General features: G+C 37.1%; 1 protein-coding gene across 1 annotated transcript in view; it reads left to right on the top strand.

Annotated features, from left to right (window-relative positions):
* MAN1A1 (mannosidase alpha class 1A member 1) overlaps positions 1 to 22,127 on the top strand; it is a 167,302-nt gene extending 145,175 nt beyond the window's left edge. Inside the window, exons 9-13 of the mRNA XM_039246038.1 lie at positions 3,541 to 3,656; positions 8,704 to 8,923; positions 9,673 to 9,845; positions 18,926 to 19,041; positions 19,435 to 22,127. Coding sequence (XP_039101969.1) covers positions 3,541 to 3,656; positions 8,704 to 8,923; positions 9,673 to 9,845; positions 18,926 to 19,041; positions 19,435 to 19,561 — 752 coding nt within the window. The 3' untranslated portion in view covers positions 19,562 to 22,127. The remainder of the gene's footprint in view (positions 1 to 3,540; positions 3,657 to 8,703; positions 8,924 to 9,672; positions 9,846 to 18,925; positions 19,042 to 19,434) is intronic.
* Positions 22,128 to 23,709: the final 1,582 nt, after the last annotated feature.

Raw genomic sequence — 23,709 nt, 5'->3', positions numbered from 1 at the left:
GAACATTTGGGAATAAAAATACCATATATGCTCTTTCTAGAAGTGGGCGGTCCCTTCCTGCTGATAAAATCAGGCATGTTCTGTCCCACACCCACTAAATATTTACAAAGAATTCTGTTGCCAACACAAACAGTCCTCCAGATCAGGAAAAGCTTAGTAAGTGATATGCTAAGTTATCAAAAAAGCTTGCTCTTGTTTTTCCTCTATGTTCCTTTATTTTGATTCTTTCCAAATACAAAAAATCTCATATTTTAAGCAGGAAATAAAATGTAGAAAATTTTCTGGTATTTACCTAAACTAATTAAAGCAAATACATTATTATGTAAACTTTTTTCCTTTTTTAAAAATCATCAATTGCCCAAACTTGCTTCTTCTGTCCATTATAGAAGCATAGCCTGAGGGGGAAGAAAATGAAGCTGCTTCTGGCTGTTAGCTTTCAACTCTCAGTGCCTGAACTCTGAAGGGCATGTCTGGATCACGGCCATCATTTCCTATTACTTCATCTAGACCTTGTTATTTTGACAGTAACCAGACAGTGATTTGCTTTACCATGCATCACTTGCATTTGTCTCCTGCAATCATGTTTACGGCAACAGGGCTTGTTATTGATGAGATAGTACTTAGTGTATTTAGTTTGTAAATGTCAGAGGTTTCTGTGGTAATTTATTTAGGAAATTGCAAAGGTCGCTTCAAACAGTGCTGTTTTAAGACTCAGCCTTACAATTGTAAAACACTAATTTTACATCACAATTAAAACTGTGGATCTAGACATTCTGCAATAAAAACCACATATTTCACCCCTTAAAAATATAACCCTTCTAGCTTGAATGGATATAGTCCTTACTAAAATTGACTTACAAGAATTTTGCTTTGTTCATCAATTGTTTACTGAGGACCTACTATACGCAAGCTACTTTCAGGGGTTGATATAGACCAGGCAACATTGTAGATCTTGTCCCTGTCCTTCTGGATCACGATCTTGTAGAGAAGACAGAAAAAATTCCACCATTTTATTAAATTTCCAAGTAGTAAACATGTGTTATCAAAAAGTGTATGGTGAGGAAACCCAGTGGGTGAGAGTCAGGAAAAGAAAGCATCTTTGAGGAAACAACATTTGATCCGAAATACGAAGTATAAATAAGAATTACTACTGAAAGGGAAAGGAGTCAGAGAATGGACAGGAGGCAGAGAGAAGCATGCCTTTAGAATTCCTGCAGTAGAGCCTGCTGGTTTTGAGGGAACAAAAGAAGAGCCTTACGGTGAGAAGATAGAAAGCAATCAGAGCAGAACTGATGGTGATATGGGGAAGACGGAGACCATGCAGGGCCTCCCAGTCTCCTAAGACCCAGGATTCAAGTCTTGGCCATTGAAGACTTACATTTAGGGATGATCCAGTTCACATGTCAGAAGGGTTATTCTGGTATTAATGGGGGAATATACTGAAGACCATTAGAATTTAGTGTGATGATAGAAATGTTCTGTATCTTTCCTGTGCAGTACAGTACCCAAGGACCACATGTAGCTGTTGAGCACTAGTGTGGCTGAGGAACTGAATTGTTTTCTTTTCTTTTAATTAATTTAAATGTAAACAGCTGCATGCTATCGGAGTACAAAAGGCTAAATAATTGGCCACATCATTAAAAAAAAGGGGTGGGGGGCACCTGGGTGGCTCAGTCGGTTAAGCATTTGACTTAAGCTCAGGTCATGCTCTCACAGTTCGTGGGTTCGAGCTCCGCATGGTCACTGTGCTGACAGCTCAGAGCCTGGAGCCTATTTCAGAATCTGTGTCTCCCTCTCTCTCTGACCCTCCTCTACCCACGCTGTCTTCGTGTCTCTCTCTCCTCTCTCTCTCTCCCCCCCATAAATAAATAAATAAAACTTAAAAAAAAAATAAATAAATACATACATACATAAATACATAAATAAATAAAATAATTGGCCACAGAAGACTCGGAAGCAGGGGTATTGGTAGCTGAGGCCAGGATCATATTTGTGAAGACAAGGAGTGGATGGATTCAAGAGATGTACAGGTGGTGAAATTAGTCGAGTTCAGTAGCTCACTGGATATAAGGAAGAGAGAGAAGAGAAGAGTGACTCTCTGATGTCTAACTTGCCTAATTGGGAAGATGATGGTGCCGCTTTAGACAGGGACCAATGGCAGAAGGTAAGGTTGAGAAAGACAAGAGAATAAATTCAGTTTTAACTTGTTTAATCATGTCCCACATAAGCTCCAAGTGGAGTTGTTGGGTAGGTGTCAGGAAAAAATTGTCTCGATAGCTGTGTAAAATCGGATTCACTTTTATATGACAAAGACAACAAAGGCCTTACTCTAAAAACTAGTTATGTTGGGGCACCTGGGTGGCTCAGTCAATTAAGTCTGACTTAGGCTTAGGTCAAGATCTCAAGGTTTGTGAGTTTGAGCCCCATGTTAGACTCTGTGCTGACAGTTCAGAACCTGGAGCCTGCTTCAGATTCTATATCTCCCTCTCTCTTTGACCCTCCCCTGCTCTCGTGCTCTCTCTCTCTTTCACTCTCTCTCTCTCAAAAATAAACATTTTAGAAAATTTAAAAAAATAGTTATGTAAAATTAGGTTTGAGTTATGAAACTTAAAATGCATATTTTCAAAATAAGGCTGTTTAATTAGTGCTCAAATTCTCTATGAATTCTAGGAATTATATTTCAAATAGATTATATCTCTGTTTTTATAGGTAGATATGCTTGAAAAATTAAAGTATTCAAGCAGTAGGCAAAAGAATACATTCAGAGTCACAAGGTAGAAAGCAAGAAGTTCCAAGTGCAAAGCCATGTGTGGGCTGTGGAGTCAGGTGGCACTTACCAGTGTTGCAATCTCATTTAGCCTTGCTAAGCCTTAATTTATTTTCACTTTTAATGAGGATACTTAGCCTATAAGTTACCCTATAAGAATTGTGGTACTATATGTAGTAGATCTTGCATAATAAGTGGCGGGCAGGGGGGCGGGGAGGAGTGTAGGGACAGTGTTAGGAAGAACGTCTCCTGCATGGTCTTCTTTGTTACCGGCCACCCTCAAAGGATTTTGACCTTACAGATTGATAACACTAGAAATTTTACCTAATAATAATAATAATCAAAGAGACTGAGGAGCTTCATTTTATCATATGCCAGATCTTTTCAAGATTTGTTAATACTCATAGTATCTGACATACTTTATGTTAGTGAGAGCTAAAGCAATTAGAAATTTATTTGAATAGACACTGAAACATTTTAATTTGGTATTTTAACTAGAGAAACAGATTTTGGGAATTGGGGTTGATTATGTATATTCTGTCTTCGTGTTTACAAAACTACCCTGGTAATTATTTAGAGTATATCACATTAGTTAACAGCACATCTGCTTGGTTCAGAATATCTTTCTGAAAACAAGAGATTTGTTGGAATTTAAATGTCACATTGAGTTGCAGTTGACGTAGGCTTTTGCATCCTAGTTACTAATATGATTTTGCTGCATTATCTGAATTAAAGCCTGAATCACTCTAAAATTCATTTTCCTCTCTTTGCAGATCATGTATCAGTTGGCGGACTTGGAGACAGCTTTTATGAATATTTGCTAAAGGCGTGGTTAATGTCTGACAAGACAGATCTAGAAGCTAAGAAGATGTATTTTGATGCTGTTCAGGTAAACCCAATATTTAAATCATCTTTGCCACTAAAATAACTTCCAGTTTGAATATTAATCACCATTTAATGGGAAATGGAATACCACACAAGTGGATTACAAAATATTTCCAGTTAGGCTGAGTTTAGTGTCTGCTAATATAACAATAGTAATCATACTTGTGTTTCATTCTAACAGGGCAGTTGAAATTGTTTTATTTTAACATGAGTCACGAAACCATGGGAAGTGATAAATCCGAAATTTGTATTCTGAAAATTGACAAAGTTAAAATTGCCCAAGGAGTGCCTGGGTGGCTAGTCGGTTAAGTGTCCAACTCTTGATTTGGGCTCAGATGATAATCTCACAGTTTGTGAGATCAAGTCCCACATCAGGCTCCACACTAGCAGTACAGAGCCTGCTTGAGATCCCCTCTCTCTCTCTTTATCAAATTAAATAAATACACATCAAGAAAGAAAGAAGAAAAAATAAAATTTCCCATGATTACAGACATCCCTAATGGCTACCTCTATTTCAAATAAACATATCTCCAGAGATAAGTAGACAGCAATCTCAAATAAAAATCTGAACTAATTGATAGTTTCCTACGTTCCTTTATAATGGAGGAGCAATGAGAGGGAACAAATATTTGTTGAGTTGCCTTCTGTGTGCTAAGTAGTATGTTAGGCAGATACTTTAAATGAAGTGTTTGTTTCCTCACAGTAGTTTAAATATTATTTACATGGTTTTACAGATCAGAGAACTAAACCTCGGAAAAGGTTGATTGTGGAACCAAAAGTCAAACTAAAATTTGTGACAATACTTGTCTCTTTTTACCTCACTACTATGGATTTATTTGTGAATAAGAATTTCCATAGTACATTTAAGTATTCTTTTCATGCAGTAAGTTAGTAAAGTAAGTTAGAAACTGTTTGGCAGGGCCACATGGGTGGCACAGTCGGTTAAGCCTCTGACTTCGGCTCAGGTCATGATCTCACGTTCGTGAGTTCGAGCCCCGCATTGGGCTCTGTGCTGACAGCTCAGTGCTTGGAGCCTGCTTCATTCTGTATCTCCCTCTCTCTCTGCCCCTCCCCTTTCATTCTCTGTCTCTCTCTGTCTCAAAAATAAATAAGACATTTTTTAAAAATTGAAAAAAAAAAGAAACTGCTTAACAATGTCTGTAGGAGGTCATTGTAAGAGTGAATGAAACCTCAAGCAAATGTAAGCTTCAATCAAAACTGAAAATAAAATTTGAAAGTATAAAAAGCTTTCAAAGAAGAATATTATTTTATATAAAATACTTGAACTCATACCCAACTTTTCAGGAAAAAAGTTTTTTAGCAGAACTGAGTAACTTTGTAATTGATAAGTATTTTATATGGTAACCCATTTTCTTAATATTAATTATTATCAAGGCATCTCAAATAATGTTATAAATTTATGGCTAAATCCTCAGAAATATGACTTTTTTATTGACTACTTAGAAGCTTTTTTATAATCAATAATATTAATTCATAGGGGAGAAAAGTGGAAGTTTATAATTCCAGTAATGTAGCCACTGTTCTAAATCGAGTCTCCCTGAGAAGGAGGTTTGGGTAATTTAGACATAGTTCAGTTTATTCATTGAAATACAAATGCAACTTACTTTGCTCTGGTTGTCCAGATTGAATATTACTGTGGTTCCCTCCCAAGGTCAGTAAGAAGCATCACTAAGTACAGTCGATATGACTCTACTACTTGACATACAGGAACGAGAATGCCTTAGTAGATTGGCTTTGGTTTTGTGCTCCTTCAGTTAAGGTGCATGACAAACATAAAAAGTTAAGTAAGATAGGGTTCACATGGCCTCTTCCAGGTTTGTTTTCTGTCATTCCTATGGGTTTCAGGTTTTAAGTATTCAAGTATTCTCCATACTCTATGGTTTCCAGTGTGTCATTTTTTCCATCACTATCCTGGCAGATATTTTAATTATTCTGGTCTTAAAAAGGCCCCGTAAGATCTTGAAAGGTAACTTTAAAATGTGCTTTGAAATATTTCCCAAGTTTCTAGACTATACCCACACTTTGTATTTAGATAAATCATGGACAGGAAAATCCATTAAGAACAAACAAAGTAAAATCTTCCCTGTTTCTCTTAATAGTAAAAAAACATTTCCCGTCCATTGTATTTTCAACTTAGAAAGCAAAGTGAGAAAAATTACATTTCTGATTTTGAGAAGTAGTTATGTCTTATATAGCAAAGTTTCTTTCTGCTAAGCTGTAGTTTAAAAAAGCATTATTATTAAGGAGAGAGAAGATCCTTTACGTTATTGTTTTGGACAGTTGAGTTACTGGGGATATAGTTCTTCGGTTTTAGCCTCCATTGGATTTTGGAAAGCATTGAATTCCAGCATGGTCTGTTTCCTTTGGTTGTTTGAATAACAAAATACTTTGCGCTTTCAGCTGGCTGTTAGGTTCTTTTCTGGAGAACACACTAAGAATGCACAGTGGTAGGTGTTCATTCTACCATAGGGCCACTGGAGTGAATGGTAGCTGGGCCCATGATGCATTAGACATTTAAGTTTCTAAAGGTTTCATCAAACTAATTCTCTTCAAATATGGAAGGCGGAAATCACAACATATGTAATATTCTTTTTTCCTGTGTAGATTTGACATGGTTTTTTTTTTTAGAGCCACTAAAGACAATTTTTTCCTCTTTTATATTTATTTACATTTTCCCACTGTCACACAAACATTGCTTTCAAAGTCTTGGAACTTCATTGTAGTTTATTTTAAGAGGTAGCAGCTTGGTCAGCTTGGTCATGCCAAAAAAAGAATCTAGTGCTTTATTCAGGATCTGTAACAGGGTTATAATGTTTCACTAATCCATGCTCCAAAGCTATGACTTTTGCCATGTAGAAAGAATAATTTCTTAGGTGATGAACAAGAATCTGTTTGAAGAACTTTACCGCAGTTTGTGCTATGAGAAGTGTAAATAGTTAAGATGTTCAGTTGCATGAATAAGAGTGAAATGTTAATATAACTAGACCATTAATAAAACTAGCTAACCACAGTTAATGAGCACAGTAGTATGTTCATTTATTTCTTACCATTTTGGTTTCATGTATTTATTTCTAGTAAAGGTAGGAAAGGTTTTATCTGTCTGTATATTTACTTCCATTCATTCTTCTCAATCAAAAGTTTCATCTGTGTGTATTATTCCCACATGTGCTTCCTAAAACACTCTCTTTTTAAAAATAATAGTGTAACAGGTATAGATATACTTCTTAGCTCCTTTTCTTCTATGAAGTAATTGGGAGGGAAAAAAAATTCCTTTTACAGTACTTGGAAGATAATGATTCCAAAAGTTTTATTTCACTTTTGCTTTTTAAAATATGAGGCTTATTTTATGTTTTCTTTCTATTTGAATAAAATAACAATCCTGTGGCAGAAATAAAAGATATTTTATAGATCATTTTTGTAAACATCATTTCCCCCCAATTTACAGATCTTTATTCCTTTTTTTTCAGTTTTTATTTTAATTTGTTAGTCCGTACATTGTGTTATATTTGTTTCAGCTGTATAACTATTCAACACTCCCATATATCACCTTGTACTCATCACAGGTGCCCTCGATCCCAATCACCTATTTCACCTATCCCCCCCTCCACCTCCCCTCTGGTCACCATCAGTTTGTTCTCTATAATTAAGAGTTTGTTTCATGATTTGTTTATTTTTTCCCGTACTTGTTTGTTTTGTTTTTTAAATTCCGTATATGAGTGATATCATCTGGTATTTGTCTTTCTCTGACGGACCTATTTCGCTTAGCATTATACTCTCTAGCTCCATCTATGTCATTGCAAATGGCAAGATTTCATTTGTTTTTATGGCTAAATACTATTCTATTATTGCCACATCTTCTTTATCCATTCATCAATCAATGGACCCTTGGGCTGCTTCCATATCTTGGCTATTGTAAATAATGCTTCTGTAAATATAGGAGTGCATGTATCCCTTTGAATCAATGTTCTTGTATTCTTTGGATAAATCCCTACTAGTGTGACTGCTGGATTGTATGGTAGTTCCGTTATTACCTGAGAAACCTCATACTGTTTTCCATCACAGCTGCACCAGTTTGCATTCCCACCAACAATGTGTGAGCATTCCTTTTTCTCCACGTCCTCACCAATACCTGTTGTTTCTTGTGTTGCTAAGCTTAGCCATTCTGGCAGGTGTGAGGTGGTATCTCATCATGGTAATGATTGGCATTTCCTTGATGATAAGTGATGATGAGCATCTTTTCATGTGTCTTTTTTTTTCATTGTACACTAATGTGCTTTTTAATAGAATTATTAGGGAGGAATTTAATTCAAATGTTACCGCAATGGAAATGTGAATGAGGATGATAAATGAACTTTATCAAGTGCTAGGGACAGTACTGACTGCTTCATAAACTAAATGTTGGTGACTTTTCTCAGTAGATACTACTGAAAATGTTCTCATTTTATGGATAAGGATACTGAGATTTGGGGATACAGTAAGCAAATTACCCACCAAATTCACAGATAGTAAACGTCAGAGCTGAAATTTGAGGCCAAGCAAACTGAAGAACAGCACATCTTTCCCACTCAGTTTTGCCACCTTCTGCGCCTAAGAGCAAAAGAAAAGGTAATACAACCAGCCTGATTTTATACACAAATACACTGTTCTTCATCTGCCCTAGGCCCTGTGCTTTGTGCTGTTTCTCCATTGTGAAAGTGGAAATGCATTAAGCATGACATCTATGCCAGTGGCCTATCTTAGAAGAGCAGACACCTTTTGTTGTATGAGGACTACAAGTGTTTGGTCATGGACTCAGGCAAAACCAACTGGGCTGGCCCAACAGTGATAATTCTAACTATCCAAACTAATAAGGCATACACTAGAGGAAGATACAGAAAGAAATAGCATAAAATTTCAGGTTGAATCAGATTTATAGCACCAAAGTCAAACCATGAGTGAAGTTATGTCCTTTTTCTCTCTTAGTGTTGAGAGTGTTTTAGTATAAATTTGAGAGGAGATTTTAAAATGTTGAAAATAATTATTATTTTCAGGCAATTGAGACTCACTTGATCCGCAAGTCTAGTAGGGGGCTGACTTACATCGCAGAGTGGAAAGGGGGCCTCCTGGAACACAAGATGGGCCACCTGACCTGCTTTGCTGGAGGCATGTTTGCACTTGGGGCAGATGATGCTCCCACAGGCCTGAACCAACACTACCTTCAACTTGGGGCTGAAATTGCCCGAACCTGTTATGAATCTTACAATCGCACATGTGAGTACATGTTATTCTTCGTTTTCCATCTATTCCCACATGCTTTCATTTCATTCGTAAGGAACATTGTCATTGTGCTGCCATCAAAAGAATGTCCACTGTGCCTCATGAAACTAGAAGCTCATGATTAATATTTTAAAGGAATTTATATTTTTTTACATCAAAGGAGTACCGCTTTTCTACATAAAAATATCTACTCTCAGTTTACCAAGGAACAAAATTTGAGTCCATAAAGGTTAAGCCAGTCTAATTTATTGACCCTGCTTTAGGTAAATGATTTGGGTAAGAATCTCCCAGCTGCAAAAGAAACTTAGTATTTTATAAACTATTATTAATCTTCTCAATATCTCCATGAAATAGAGTCTGGACCCCTTCTTATAAAATAGGATTCTAAAGCAGAAAGATTAAATGACATAATTTATGACATAATGACTTAGAATTAGTTTTCCAGATAACTAATAAGGATTACAATAACTATTGTAGTGCCTTGTATTTACCTGGAGGCATTCAGTAAATGGTTAAATGAAAGAAAATAAAAGATCATTGCCATTTTCTAAAAAAGAGTCTTAGATGATTATATTCTAAAAGCATGTTGAACATGGTTTATTATGTGATGTTTATAACCATTTCTTAAAATTATTGTTTTGGCATCTCTCTTGAATGTTGTAATGTACTTTCTAGTTTCATTTAAGTTATAGAACTAAGCAGTGTCCAAAGCAATAACCCTTGTCACTGTGCATGCTCTTTAGTTATGAAGCTGGGACCAGAAGCTTTCAGATTCGATGGCGGTGTTGAAGCCATTGCTACAAGGCAAAATGAAAAATACTACATCCTGCGGCCAGAGGTTGTTGAGACTTACATGTACATGTGGCGACTGACTCATGATCCAAAGTACAGAAAGTGGGCCTGGGAAGCCGTAGAGGTGATATTTTAATCTGCTTACATTTCTTGTTCATAAATGTCCCAGTAAAAAAATGTTCAATGATTTCTATCAATCTAGCATGTTAACTTTTCTATGGTTTTTAAAGCTTTAATCAGACTTTCTCCCAATTTAAGAATGAGTGTTGTCAGTTGTCATCCTATATCCCTGGCTTCAGCTTTGCTCCAGGTGACAGTGATATTAACATCCATTTTGTGATATTGGAAGAGATATGTAGAAAGGCATATTATGAAATGAAGTTCCCACAGGCATAGAAATGATGATTGTTTAATTCCACAAAGACTTATAAACAACTTGGGGACAATCACCCCTGCCTGTTGTCTGTTTCAAGAAGCTGCTCTTTGGGTTTTGTTGTTGTTGTTGTTGTTGTTGTTTGGGCATTGAAATGAAAATATATGCTTGTACTTAGAGTTTCACCCTAAATAAAGCAGTAAATTGAGGCAAACTCAAAATTATATTTAAAAAAAAGTTTATTTGGGAATAGCAGAGGAATTGCAATTTGGGACACACAAAATGTAGCAAGCTACAGGTAAGTCAGTTGAAGGTTTGAGGTAGGCTGTATTTATGGACAGAGAATGTAAAGAAGAGAGAATTCAGTTAGAGTCTATTAAGATAAAAAACAAATGGAGACCAGCTTTGAAAATTTCCTGTGCAGACAAAACCAGTCCAGTCCTACAAATAGAGTTCAATTTAGCTGTCTGTGAGACCAGCCTGGCCTGGCTCATTTCTTGCTTATTCCTCTGAAAATTGTAAGTAAAACTTCCCAAAGTTGATATAAGGCACTCCCTGACCAACTCCCTATCATTCCAGTATTATCAGTTTTCTGTAAATTCAGCATTTATAGGAAGTCAGTCTCTCCATCCTCAAGTTTTGTTTTCCTGAGGGCACATGCATAAGATTGTCCATTTTTTATCTTCCAGTTCCATTTTATTTTTTTTTATTTTTTTTCTATTTTTTTATTTTTTATTTATTTATTTTTTTTTTACAAATAGTTTATTGTCAAATTAGTTTCCACATAACACCCAGTGCTCATCCCCACAAGTGCCCTCCTCCATGCCCATCCCTCCTCCCCCCCACATCCATCAGTCCTCAGTTTTTGTCAGCATTCAAGAGTCTCTCATGGTTTGCCTCTCTCCAGTTCCATTTTAGATTGAAATTCTTTCACAGAATAAATTAGCTACTTAGTTCTAACTTTTAGAAAGAACCTCTAAAACTACTTTCTGTGACAATATTTGTTCACCGATCTCAGGTTTCTTTGAATATCTGTAAACTTTCCATCTGTCCCATACACTGTTTTAATTGTCTTTGTCACCCGTTGGGTCTCTTCTGCTGAATATGGCTTATGACCTTCCTAAACTAAGCTAGTGAACATTGTGTGCTGGTGCCCGTGGACGTGCCCTCCAGAACATGCATCAAACAGTGTCTAATTTTAAGAGCTATTATTCTGGAAGGAGTTGTGGTGGGACACCCAAGCGATAAGAACAAACCAAAGCTTGAATTACACTCTCTTACTCTTTAACACTGTGTTACAAAGTTAGCTGTCTTTAAAAACTAACCGTTAGAAATCACTTCTGTCATGGCACCTGGGTGGCTCAGCCGGATAAGTGCCCAGCTCTTGATTTTGGCTCAGGTCATGATTTCAACATTCATGAGATTGAGCCCCCTGTTGGACTCTGTGCTGACTGCAGGGAGCCTGCTTGGGACTCTCTCTCTCCCTCTTCTCTCTCTCTGTCTCTCTCTCTCTCTGTCTCTCCCCCATTTTCTCTCTATATATACAAACAAACAGACTTTAAAAAAATAAAAGAACTTCTCTCAGGAAATTTAAAATGAATATATTGCCTTGTATAAATTATTAACTAATATCTTAGCAAGCGATTGATGAATCTTGCTTATTACCCACTTCATGTAGAGTGTGTCTTATCACTGGTCATTAATCATTTTAAGTAATAACAATTCTTTAAGCCCCTTTTTTTCATTTTTTTTCTTGCAAAGTTTTCTAAGTATGTTTAGTCAGTGGTAATTCTACCTTATTTAAATGTGTGTTGTTTTCCTCTGAAAAACTGTATTGAAATAGAGGTTCATCTAAGCTTGGCTGATAAGAAATTATTTTGGTTATCAACAGTCCAGCAAAAGAATTAAGGCTAATAGTCACCTTGCAAATATCAGTTTTAATTGAAAATAATCAGGAATAATGTGTCGCATTAAATGTAAAACACCCTAACTGATAAGGGTGTTTGATAACAGCATTATTTTATGTACCACTAAGAGAGTACAACACTACCGATTAAATTATGACATGCCAATTTTAGAGATGGTAAAGTGTGAAAAGCATGTGGCTGGGAACTGATACAAAAACGGAAATAAGTGAAGTGCTGTTGCCATGTGGATGAGGCGATTTGGTTTGCTTGGTTCTTCAGGGGTGTGTGTGTTTGTGGGGTAATAAATTGGTTTCAGATGTTAGGATTTTTATCTGGGTGGCTCAGTTGATTAAGTTTCCAACTTCAGCTCAGGTCATGTTCTCATGGTTTGTGGGCTTGAGCCCCGCTTGAGGCTCTGTGCTGACAGCTCAGAGCCTGGAGCCCACTTCGGATTTTGTGTCTCCTCTCTCTGCCCTTCCCCCACTTCCTCTCTCTCTCTCTCTCTCTCTCTCAAAAACAAGCATTAAAAAAATATTTTAATAAAAAAATAAAGATTGTTTCCCTGTGCCGCAACACAGGTGTACTCCCAAGCCTGCCCTTGTTTTTTGCCACTAGTGCTGCTGCTTGAACTTGAGGCGTGGTGGGGACAGAGGAGCAGTGGCGCACTTGCCTTTTTTCAAGCACAAAATCACAGACTTAGATGGTGTGGTGGCACTTTTTCCCTTGTGTCACAGCCCCCATCCCTCCTTTGTTTCAGCTGCAGCTACAGCGGGCAGCATCACTGGGGGCTGCCTGGTGTATCTCAGCTGCTCTGACACGGGCAGCTGGCTGTGGTCTGCGAAGCGGGAGAGTTTAAGTCCCCACTGGCAACTCTGAAGCAGTGAGACTCAGAGTTGATGGACAACTATGTCAGTCTTCCCTCTTTGAAGAATAACTCAGATGCATTCTGCATGGTTCTTCAGATGGTTTCCGGTAAGAGGCAGCCCTCATGGCCCCCAGCTGTAACCCACTCACCATATTTCACTGACACATTTCACTGCCTCTTCTCCCTTGCCCTGTTCACTTTCCCCATTCATCCCCTAAAAACTTCTTGCATCCAACCCTTGTCTCATGCTCTGGTTTTAGGGGAAGCCAAACTAAACTATAGGAGTATATCTTCAAAAGCACCTAGTCTAGCCTTCCACTCAAAGAAAAGACCTGTCTTCATCTTTGCCAAATGGCTTCCTCATCAAGGACTTTGTAGCAAAAGGAGTATGTTATTAATATAGTAATTCATTCCATTGTTTAATGTCTGAAAGTGTTAGAAAATGACTCCTTCTGAAACCAGAATTTACAGTGTTTTGTGTTCTGGGAGTCCTGAGGAAAAATCCTTTCTCTCTTCTACATTTCAGCTCCTCAGTTATCTGAAGACAGCATGTTCTGCCAACTCTTCCATCCTCAGTCATCATTTCCCTCCATCCACCTCCTCATAATATGTGCGGTCTCTCAGGGCTGAGCTGTGTGACTCAGTAACCTCTCTTCTGAGGATCACTTCCCACAGCCTATACGGTCCAACTAGTTCTTTTAGTAGACTGTGAAATCCGTGGCTTACACTGAAATTGTGGTCGAATGGTATTAGCTACTACATAGCTACTGTTGTGAAATCTCTTTTGTTCTCTACCTGTTTTCACCCATACTTGCTTTTTGTAAAGTTTTTGTCAGCCCTCCGATCTTCAAACGAAATTCTCCCTTTCTAGCCTTCTTTCACTGATGCAGTCAGTAAACCTGCTTTCCATGTCTTAACCAAATTCCTGAGTGGTAAACTCAAACACAATAATAATGTCGAACAAGATATGAGATTATATAATCTAGCGTACAGCACTAGAAACTTCTCTATAAATTGCCAACAATCCAGTAATCACAGATGTTCATGCATTTGTGGATCTACGTAGCAGAAATAACATTTACCTGAGAGTTCTTTTGCTTTTGCTCGATAAGGTCATGAAAACTTTATTAAATTCCTCCCAATTAAGTATGTATAATATTCTGATAAAGCTCTACTATGAATTATACATATACATTCATATGTGTGTTGGTAAATATAGATTTGACAGTGTCTATAAATATATGTATAGATTATATGAAGCCTCCTCTGGTCCACAGTAGCAGATACGCCTTATATAGGGATTTTACATTTCTTCTTTTTTTGCACAGACATTTTTTTCTGGTCTCCTAAATCTGACCTTTTCCATATTGTCTTCCCAGTCCTTTCTTCTGCCTTTGCAGGCTTGATCCCTGTTTTCAGACTCTTTGATATGTCTGTTTTGCTGGGTTCTACCATTGAGCTCAGACCAAACTCAACTCTTCAGCTTTATTATTAGCATTGTTTCCTGGGATCCACTCTAAGAAATCTCCATGGATCAGCTATTTATCTAACCTGTTTAACCTTAAGATAAGAGAATGCTTTTCTTTATCTTTCTGACTTATAATTTTAACTCATGCTGCTCCCTATCCTCTTACCTTACTCCCCACTAAAAAGGTACAGTCACTTGGTGTCGGGGTTGTCCTTCATCCTTTGTTTAGACTTCCAGTAACTCTATACACGTTCCTGTGTTTCTTTCCTCTGCTATTAGCACATCCCAGCCACATATGGTCACTAATAATATAAACGTCTACATAAAATTGAGGTGATCCCTGTGTCTAGAGTCTGAGAGTCCCAAAAACAGATTGCAGTAAAATGATGTTCTAATCAGACCGTGCAGCATAAGTACGTGACCGCTTCCACTGTTGAGATACTGTAAAACTAGGACCTGTTGCGGGTGCCCAGGAGGGCTGCTTATCCCCACCTTCATATTCCGAAAGTTTCAAAGTTTAGACTTGACATGAAGGTTTTTCATTTTTTGAAAATTAAAAAAAAAAAAAAGCCTCTGGCAGTTGCTTTTTTTTGTCTTTAATTTGCTAAAAGGCTCTGATAGGTCCCTGTCACTATGCTAAGTGTGTCTTCATCTTGTTTTATTCTCACAACAACCCCCTGCTGAGCAAAGGAACACTGTCTGAGTCCAGAAACATCTGAAGTCACAGGGAGTCTAGGGCTGGGATTTGGCCCCCTCTTCTAAGATTTTAGAATGTTCTCTGGACCATTATGGCATACCACATTAGGACTGAGTAAGAAGAAGAATGAGGGTGAACTGAAAAGAAGAAAAAAGATTGGGCATTGTCTACCCCACAGAACAACTCTTTCCCTATAATGAAAGAAGGAACTTCCAGAAATTTCTATGGGAGAGAGGAGTAGCAGTTTCTCATGCCTGCTCCTCTCATTAGCTTCACCAAAGAACTTGGGTGGGGGGGAGGTTTCATTGTTAAAATCTTTTTTAGGAAATGTCTGAAAGTAGATTTAAATGTGTTCCGTAAAAACCAGCTTGTCCATTTCTTCCAAATCCTGTTTTGTTTTGTTTTTTCTTACAAATAATCTCTGGTCTACTCCAATGTATCTGGTATTTGACTTTTTAATCAAAAAGAACTTCTGTCAAAAAAGGAAGAAAGGAAAAAAAATAAAAGGACCTGAAAGTTCCTTTCCACAGGCTTTCTCTGCTTGGCCTGTTTGTCTGCAACAGAGAATATAATCAAAGCCTTTTTTAAAGTTGATCTTATTTTCCCAGTGGCTTTTAAAAAGTACCAAATCATGAGATATTTTCTTTATTCATGTAGCCTGTAAATTGTGTTAGATTGTTACCTAAATTTTCATTCCCACATTGCCCAGCCCATCTCTTTTCCCAATACTTCTTATAGTCAGAGAACTTCAGAAATGTAGCATCATTTCTCTCCAGACAGTTAAGAAATGGATTCATTCTATTTTCTTCCATCACAGGCCAAAAAAAAATTTTTTTTTAGAAATAGGTATCAGCTACATTTTTTCAGTGCTTTGCATTTCCTTCTTTTATATCTGTACCAATGTTATGAATTAGTACTCCACAATCAGTTTTTATAAAATAAGATGTTATGAGTGTAGTAGCAGCTGTTTTTGGTCCAGTATACTTTCTAAGTTATTGGGTTTATAATCTCAATTGACATTAACAGTCTCTCTAGATCAGGGGTCAGCAAACTTTCTGTAAGATCCAGAGAGTATTAGGTTTAGGGAACAAGTACAACTATAAGCATGCCGCATTTTATTGTGCGTTGCTTTATTGTGCTATGCAGATATTGTTTTGTTTTTTGTTTGTTTGTTTACAAATTGAAGGTTTGTGGCTACCCTGTGTCAAGCAATCGGTGAATTTTTTGCAACAGCATTTGCTCTTTGCTTCATGTCTCTGTGTCACATTAATTCTCACAGTATTTAAAACTTTTTCATTGTGATTATATTTGTTATGGTGACCATATAATCAGTGATCTTTGATATTATTGTTGTAATTGTTTTGGCATGCTACAGACTGCGCCCTTATAAGACAGAGGTTTATCGACAAATGTGTGTTCTGATTGCACCACCAACTAGCCATCCCCCCACCCTCCCCCTCCTCAGGCCTCCCTATTTCCTGAGATAATGACAGTACTGGAATTAGGCCAATTAATAGCCCTATGATGACCTCTAGGTGTTCAGATGAAAAGAAGAGTCACACATCTTTCCATTTAAATCAAAAGCTAGACATGATTAGGGTTAGTGAGGAAGGCCTCTCGTGCCAAACAGCCACATTGTGAGTGCAAAGGAAAAGTTCTTGAAGGATTAAAAGTGCTACTTCAGTGAACACATGGATGATAAGAAAGTGAAATGTTGATGGGAGTAAGTTTAGTGGTCTGGATAGAAGATCAAACCAGCCACAACATTCTTAAGCCAAAGCCTAATCCAGAGCAAAGTCCTAACTCTCCTCAATTATGTGAAGGCTGAGAGGGGTGGAATCTGCAGAAGATGACATGGGAGCTGGCAGAGATTGGTTTGTGACGTTTAAGGAAAGAAGCTGTCTCCATACCATCAAAGGGCAAGGTAAAGGAGCAAGTGCTGATGTAGAAGCTGTAGCAAGTTCTCCAGAAGATCCAGCCCAGATCATTAATGAAGGTGACTACACTACACAACAGATTTTCAGTGTAGATGGAATAGCCTTCTGTTGGAAGAAATGCCTACTAAGACTTTCATAGCTGGAGAGGAGAAGCAGCCTGGCTTAAATCTTCAAAGGACAACCTGACTCTTTTGTTAGAGGCTAATGCAACTGGTAACTTGAAATTGAAGCCAGTGCTCACTTATCATTTCAAAAATCCTAGGGCCCTTAAGAATTAGGCTACATCTACTCTGCCGCTCTAAAATGGAACAACAAAGCCTGGATAATAGCTCATCTGTTTACAAGATGGTTCACTAAATATTTTAAGCCCAATGTTGAGACCAACAGCTCAGAAAAAAGAGATTCCTTTCAAAATATTACTGCTTATTGACAATGTACCTGATAGCCCAAGAGCTGTGATAAAGACATACAATATGATTAATGTTTTCGTGCTTGCTAACACAGCATCCATTCTGTGGCTCATGGATCAAGGAGCATTTGACTTTAAGCATTTAACAAATACATTTAATAAGGCTAAAGCTGCCATAGATAGTGATTCCTCTGGATCTGGGCAAAGTAAATTGAAAGTCTTCTGGAAAAGATTCACCATTCTAGAGGCCATTAAGAATATTCGTCATTTACGGAAGAGGTCAAAATATCAACATTAATAGGAACTTGAAAGAAGTTGGTTCCAACCCTCATGGATGACTTTGAGGAGTTAAAGACTTCAGTGGAAGAAGTAACTGCACTTCTGATAGAAATATCTGGAGAGGGGCGCCTGGGTGGCTCAGTCAGTTAAGCGGCCGACTTCGGCTCAGGTCATGATCTCATGGTTAGTGGGTTCGACCCCCACATTGGGCTCTGTGCTGACAGCTAGCTCAGAGCCAGGAGCCTGCTTCTGATTCTGCGTCTCTCTCTCTCTCTCTGACCCTCCCCTGCTCACACTGCCTCTCTCTCTCTCAGAAATAAATAAAACATTAAAAAAAAAAAAAGAAAGAAATATCTGGAGAACTAGAATTAGAAGCAGAGCCTGAAGATATGACCCAATTGCCAAATCTCATGATAAAACTTGAACGGATGAGGAGTTGCTCTTTACAGATGAGCAAAGAAAGTACTTTCTCGAGATGGAATCTATCCTGGTGACTATTATTGAAATGACCACAGAGGATCTAGAATATTACATAAGCTTAGTTGATAGAGCAGCAGCAGGATTTGAGAGAACTGACTCCAATTTTGAAAGAAGTTCTGCTGTGAGTAAATGTTATCAAACAGCATTGCGTGCTGCAGAGGAATCATTTATGAAAGAAACTGTCAACTGATGAGGCAGACTTCATTATTGTCTTATTTTAAGCATTTGCCACAGCCACCCCAGACTTCGACTGCCACCAGCCTGATCAGTCAGCAGCCATCAACATGAAGGCAAGACCCTCCACCAGCAAAAACTTTACAGCTCACTGAACACTCAGATGATGTTTAGCATTTTTAGCAACAGAGTATTTATTTAATTAAGGTATGTACACTGTTTTTAGACATAATGCTACTGCACACTTAACAGACTATAGTATAAACATAACTTTTATATGCACTGGGAAACCAAGAAATTCACTTGATTCACTTAATCGCAATATTCACTCATTGTAGTGGTCTGGAACCAAACCATAAATCACTGAAAAATTATCTCAAAATTAAATGTAGAAGTGTTTCAAATTAAGTGAGATATATTGTCCATGTGCCCTATAACTTTTCATACTTTATATACATTTACATCTTGTGGCTTTTTAAATTGTCACCTAAAACTCTTCCAATGCATCATTCAATTTGAATCCTTATTTTATTTGAATTTGGCAATTTTATAATAAAAATTGGTTGTAATTTATTGAAATGTGACCATTTTTTTCCCCTCTTCCTTGTAATATAGGCCCTGGAAAATCACTGCAGAGTAAACGGAGGCTATTCAGGCCTAAGAGATGTTTACCTCAGGCATGAGAGTTACGACGATGTGCAGCAGAGTTTCTTCCTGGCGGAGACACTAAAGTAAGTAAAATGTATTCTAAAAGTGGCAGAGGTAGCTGGTCAGATCTTCTTTGTTGATGTCTTCATCACAAACACATTCAAATAGTACCAAGTCCGACTGCTGCCAAATGCCATCCTGCATACCCGGCAATAATTGCAATTATGTCTCCAGTTGTTACAGGAGTTCAATGACTTGGGGCTGCTTGTGGGTTTTCACACACTAATACCCAAACACAAAGCAGCTCTCTATTCCACATTAGTGACTATATTGCCTCAGGGTTTTGCAATACTTGACGGTTGTCCGTGATTCTCCATAAGATGATGAGGACATTGATGTGGTTTTTGCTGTGTGTTTATGCTTTCAGTGCCTGACACAGTCTCTCGGGTCTCATACACTCACATTTCTCTCTCCAGGTATTTGTACCTAATTTTTTCTGATGACGACCTACTTCCACTGGAACATTGGATCTTCAATACCGAGGCACATCTTCTCCCTGTACTCTCTATGAATAAAAAGGAAGTTGAAGTCAATGAAAAATAAAAAGACATTTTATATTTTACACTGCTCCATTCCCTTCACTGCATACCTTAATAATTCTTTTTCTGGTATTCAGGCACCTGATGAATTTTTATCAATAGGTCTGTGATGATTATTCTAAGTTCTGAAATTGTTTTGCAGTCTTTTATGTTTATTATCATAGGCATAGATGGACCTAAATTCCTTATCCTGTCCTTTATTATTCAGTCAATGGATCATAGGTTTTTACATTTTTTTTTAAGTCATCTCTGGAGTTCATGAAGGTGTATCATTTTTATTAAACTGAATAAAATGGTATACCAGTGACCTCTTAATTATAATTTTGATTTGACTGCAAAACTTTTTCCTCCTCTATGAGGAGATGATGTCTGCTTTAAGCTGTAATGTTTTGCCATGTTGCAAAAAGCCATAATAATAAATTAAATATTAAAAAAGCTTTTTCCTTTTCAATTTTATGTTAATCTGGTTTGTCTATCCACCAGAGACAGATCTTATAACTGTGACGGACAGCTTCTTTATGCGGGTCTATCATTATTTGATAGAATGTCTTCTAAAATACTTCACTCACATTGTAATTCAAATTAGAATGTCATCCCAAAAGGATCATCTCATGTTGACCTCATTTCACTGGAACCACGGTATATTTTTGTTAGTTAATTATATTAGTGTTTCCTAATTTGTGAATTAGTTCTCAAATTTTACTTTAAATGCCCTGTGTCATTTCTGGATCATGTCCTGGTTAATTTCTTCAATTCCCTACCACACAATGAGTTGAGCATTCAAGTTTTTCAGAGCTCTGTTATTACTGAATTTTATTTTTTGAAAGGAAACAGCATAACTTTTAGTGTATTAGTGTTTGCTTTTAACTGAGTCTCTCTAAAAAAGGGTGAGTATTTCACGTGGTGTTTAGTTTGTATTTCATCTTTAAGATTTTTTTCCCTTGTTATTAAAAAAAAAAGCATTACATTTGGTTCAAATTTTTCATATTTGAAAAAGGCCCTTTCTCAAATGTAGTAAGTTATCATTTCAGTTTACGAAAGCAGGGTTTAACTCTGAAAGAAGCTTTACTAATGTGTCTATTCTTGGTCAATTGAAGAAAATCTAATAAACTTTTAGGCCAAATAAGAATATAGTACCTTTTGTCTGGTCAAATTCAACATAGAGATCCCAGCTTAAAAACAATATGTAGGAATGGACATTCCTTATTCCCCATAGTCCTATAGCAGATCAAAATAATCATATGAATCTTCATTAAATAAGCATTACTTTGAGATACGAGTGGCTTTCCCAAGAGTAAATTTAATGGCACCCTTTGTCATATTTCCCATGAAAGGGTTAATATGATTTTGCATATACTGAAGAACAGAGACTTTGAGCACCTGCATTTCCACCTGGAGTGGTCAGATAGGTGAGTACAACCTCATGAATTAGGCTGAACCATATGAAATTGGTGCACTTGTAGTTTAAAAACTGACCTATAGCTGTAATTTCTTATGGTTCAGCATGATGTTTTTTAATTATTTTCTTAGATCTCAGTAGACTCCATTGTTTTAGCTGTTTCAGCCTTTGAAAGTGTTTCAAGATTTCCTTTGTCTGAAAGGACCACCTGTGTGACCTGCTCTTTTTTCAGTACTGTACATTGGTTTATGTCAAAGAATAAGTTAATAAAGTTAGTAAATGAAAAAGATCCTTTAGTGCATCATTATTGCCATGTTAATGAGTTCCTGTGACCCAGAATAATTCTTTCCACTCATATCTTCAGCTCACCTTATGAAATGAATGGATAGTTGAGAATCCTTTTTTTCCCAGGACTTCAAAGCAAAGTGTGAAGGATTATTGCAAAAATTGGGCCATACATATTTAGATGATAATGTTCACATGAATGGCCTTGGACTTGCAACTTAAATTCATTTATTTTCTTTGATTTTCAATTTGATTTGAAAGAGCACAAAGCTGATATCCATTTCTGCAGCAGAGAGGATATTAAAATCAGGTCATGTGTACACACTGCACTATAAGGTACCTTTTGTAACCTGATATAAATAGGCAAGATGATTGTACTACATTTTGCTCTGCCATTGGCAAGAACAAAGTTTTTCAATTCTAGAAGTTGGATTTTTTAACATAAGTCCCCAAAACACCAAAAATGTAAACAAGATAAGAGGTTATTATTATGGTGATGTAATTTAATTAAAGTTGTTTTTTGTGTTAATTATTTTAAACAACTGAAGTCCTTAGGTAGACACTGTCATCTTCAGCAAAACTGTGCAGTTAAGTTTACATATGTATTCACATCCCGAAAGGTGAATAATTAAAATAGCACTTAATTTTCTGTTTCTGCATATAAGTTGTATGGAAATTTACAAAACTCAATGATGTTTGTCATGACTCCATCATATGTAGTACCCATTCTTTCCATTGATTGTTTTTAATTTGTACATAAGTCTATTCTGCCATTTCCAACTTTATATAAATCTCTAATGTTATGGGAAACATAATAGATTGACACATAATTTTTAAAAACTATATTTGTAAAATTTCTCTATTGTGAATAAAGCCTTTTAATATATCTCCTCATCTGTTGTTTTTCTCCTTTTAAGTAAGCTTTTGTATACGTAGGGGTGAGTGCGTACAATTGCAAATTGAAATAATAGTGATTATTATTAATCCTAAGAGTGATTCCATATCATACCCAGAGAATCTAGACAAGGAAACCTTTTTCATTAAAGACTTAAAATTGCAAACAATTTTGCATATACGTTTTTGATTAACCAAATATATTAAGACTCCAAAATATGTTCAACGCCAGGGTATATAGAGTAGAGGTGGGGAGTTAGTGGAGGAAATCGCATGAAGTATGATGCTTATTCTTAAGTTTACAGTCCAGTCGAGGAAATGTGACTCGCCCCACCACCAAGACAAAACAGTATTTAGTTGCCAGTTAAATTCTGCTATAGAAGTCCAGGGAAGCAGGAGGTCACTAGGATTTGAGTAGTCAAAGAAGCTTAGTAGAAAAGAGAGAACTTCAGTTACAGGAGAGCCTCCAATATTTATGAAAAAGCCCAGGCTTTTCAAATTTACGTAGGACTTTTTAGAATGTTTCAGACATTCCGGTGGTTCTCTCTGCCTAGAAATCTTTCCCCAATGTCTGTCTGTTTGTTGTTTTTAATTTTTTTTAATTGAAGTATAGTTAACATAGTCTTACATTAGTTTCAGGTGTGCAACATAGTGACTGGACAAGTCTACACATTGTGCTATGCTCTCCACAACGGTAGCCACCATCTGTCACCATACAACGCTATTGCAATACCACTGACTGACTGTATTCCCTGTTCTGTACCTGTCATTCCTGTGACTTATTCCAAAACTAGAAGCCTGTAGCTCCCACTCCCTTTCACCCATCTACCCCCTGCCCTCTAGCAACCAAAGGTTGTTCTCTGTGTTCATAGGTCTGTTCCTGCTTTGTTGGTTTTATTTTTTTTAGATTCCACACATAAATGAAATCTTACAATATTTGTCTTTCTCTGATTGATGTATTTCACTTAGCAAAATACCCCTAGGTCCTTCTCTCTCCCCAGTGTTTTTCTGGCAAATTGCTCACCTCACTCAGGTCTCTGCTCAGTTGTCACCTGATCGGAGTAGCTTCCTTGACAAATTCATATAAAATTCCCCATCACTCTTCGTTCCTTGCTCTATTTTCTTTTCTCCTTAACGTTCAAGGGCTCACCCTTGAACACTGGTCTAAGGCTCTCTCTCAAGGTGCAGGTTACATATTTATTTCCTTATTTGCTTATTGTCTCTCTAAGCCCTTAAAATTTAATCCCCATGAGAGCTGAAAGTTACTTTGTTTGGCTTTCCTCCACCCCATGTGACCCATCTCAAGTAGCATTTAGCACTTGGTGGTACATGGTGAATGTCTGGTGAACAGGTGACTGAATGCATGAACCTTATATTCCTAACTTTTGCTATGGCTACTTTCAAATGGTTTTTAATAAGCCGTAATTTTTTTTTTAATTTTTTACAGGGAGAGCATGAGTCAGGGAGAGGGACAGAGGGAGAGGAGTAGGGTGGGGAGAGAGAATCCTAAGCAGGCTCCATGCTCGACACAGCTTGATCCCATGACCCCAGGATCATGACCTGAGCTGCAGTCA

This window comes from Hyaena hyaena, unplaced genomic scaffold (genome assembly GCF_003009895.1).
Source record: "Hyaena hyaena isolate Hyena2069 unplaced genomic scaffold, ASM300989v1 scaffold_279, whole genome shotgun sequence".
In the NCBI taxonomy this organism is placed as follows: domain Eukaryota; kingdom Metazoa; phylum Chordata; class Mammalia; order Carnivora; family Hyaenidae; genus Hyaena; species Hyaena hyaena.
The sequence above is the reverse complement of the archived record's forward strand: the minus strand, read 5'-3'. Positions and strand labels throughout refer to the sequence as shown.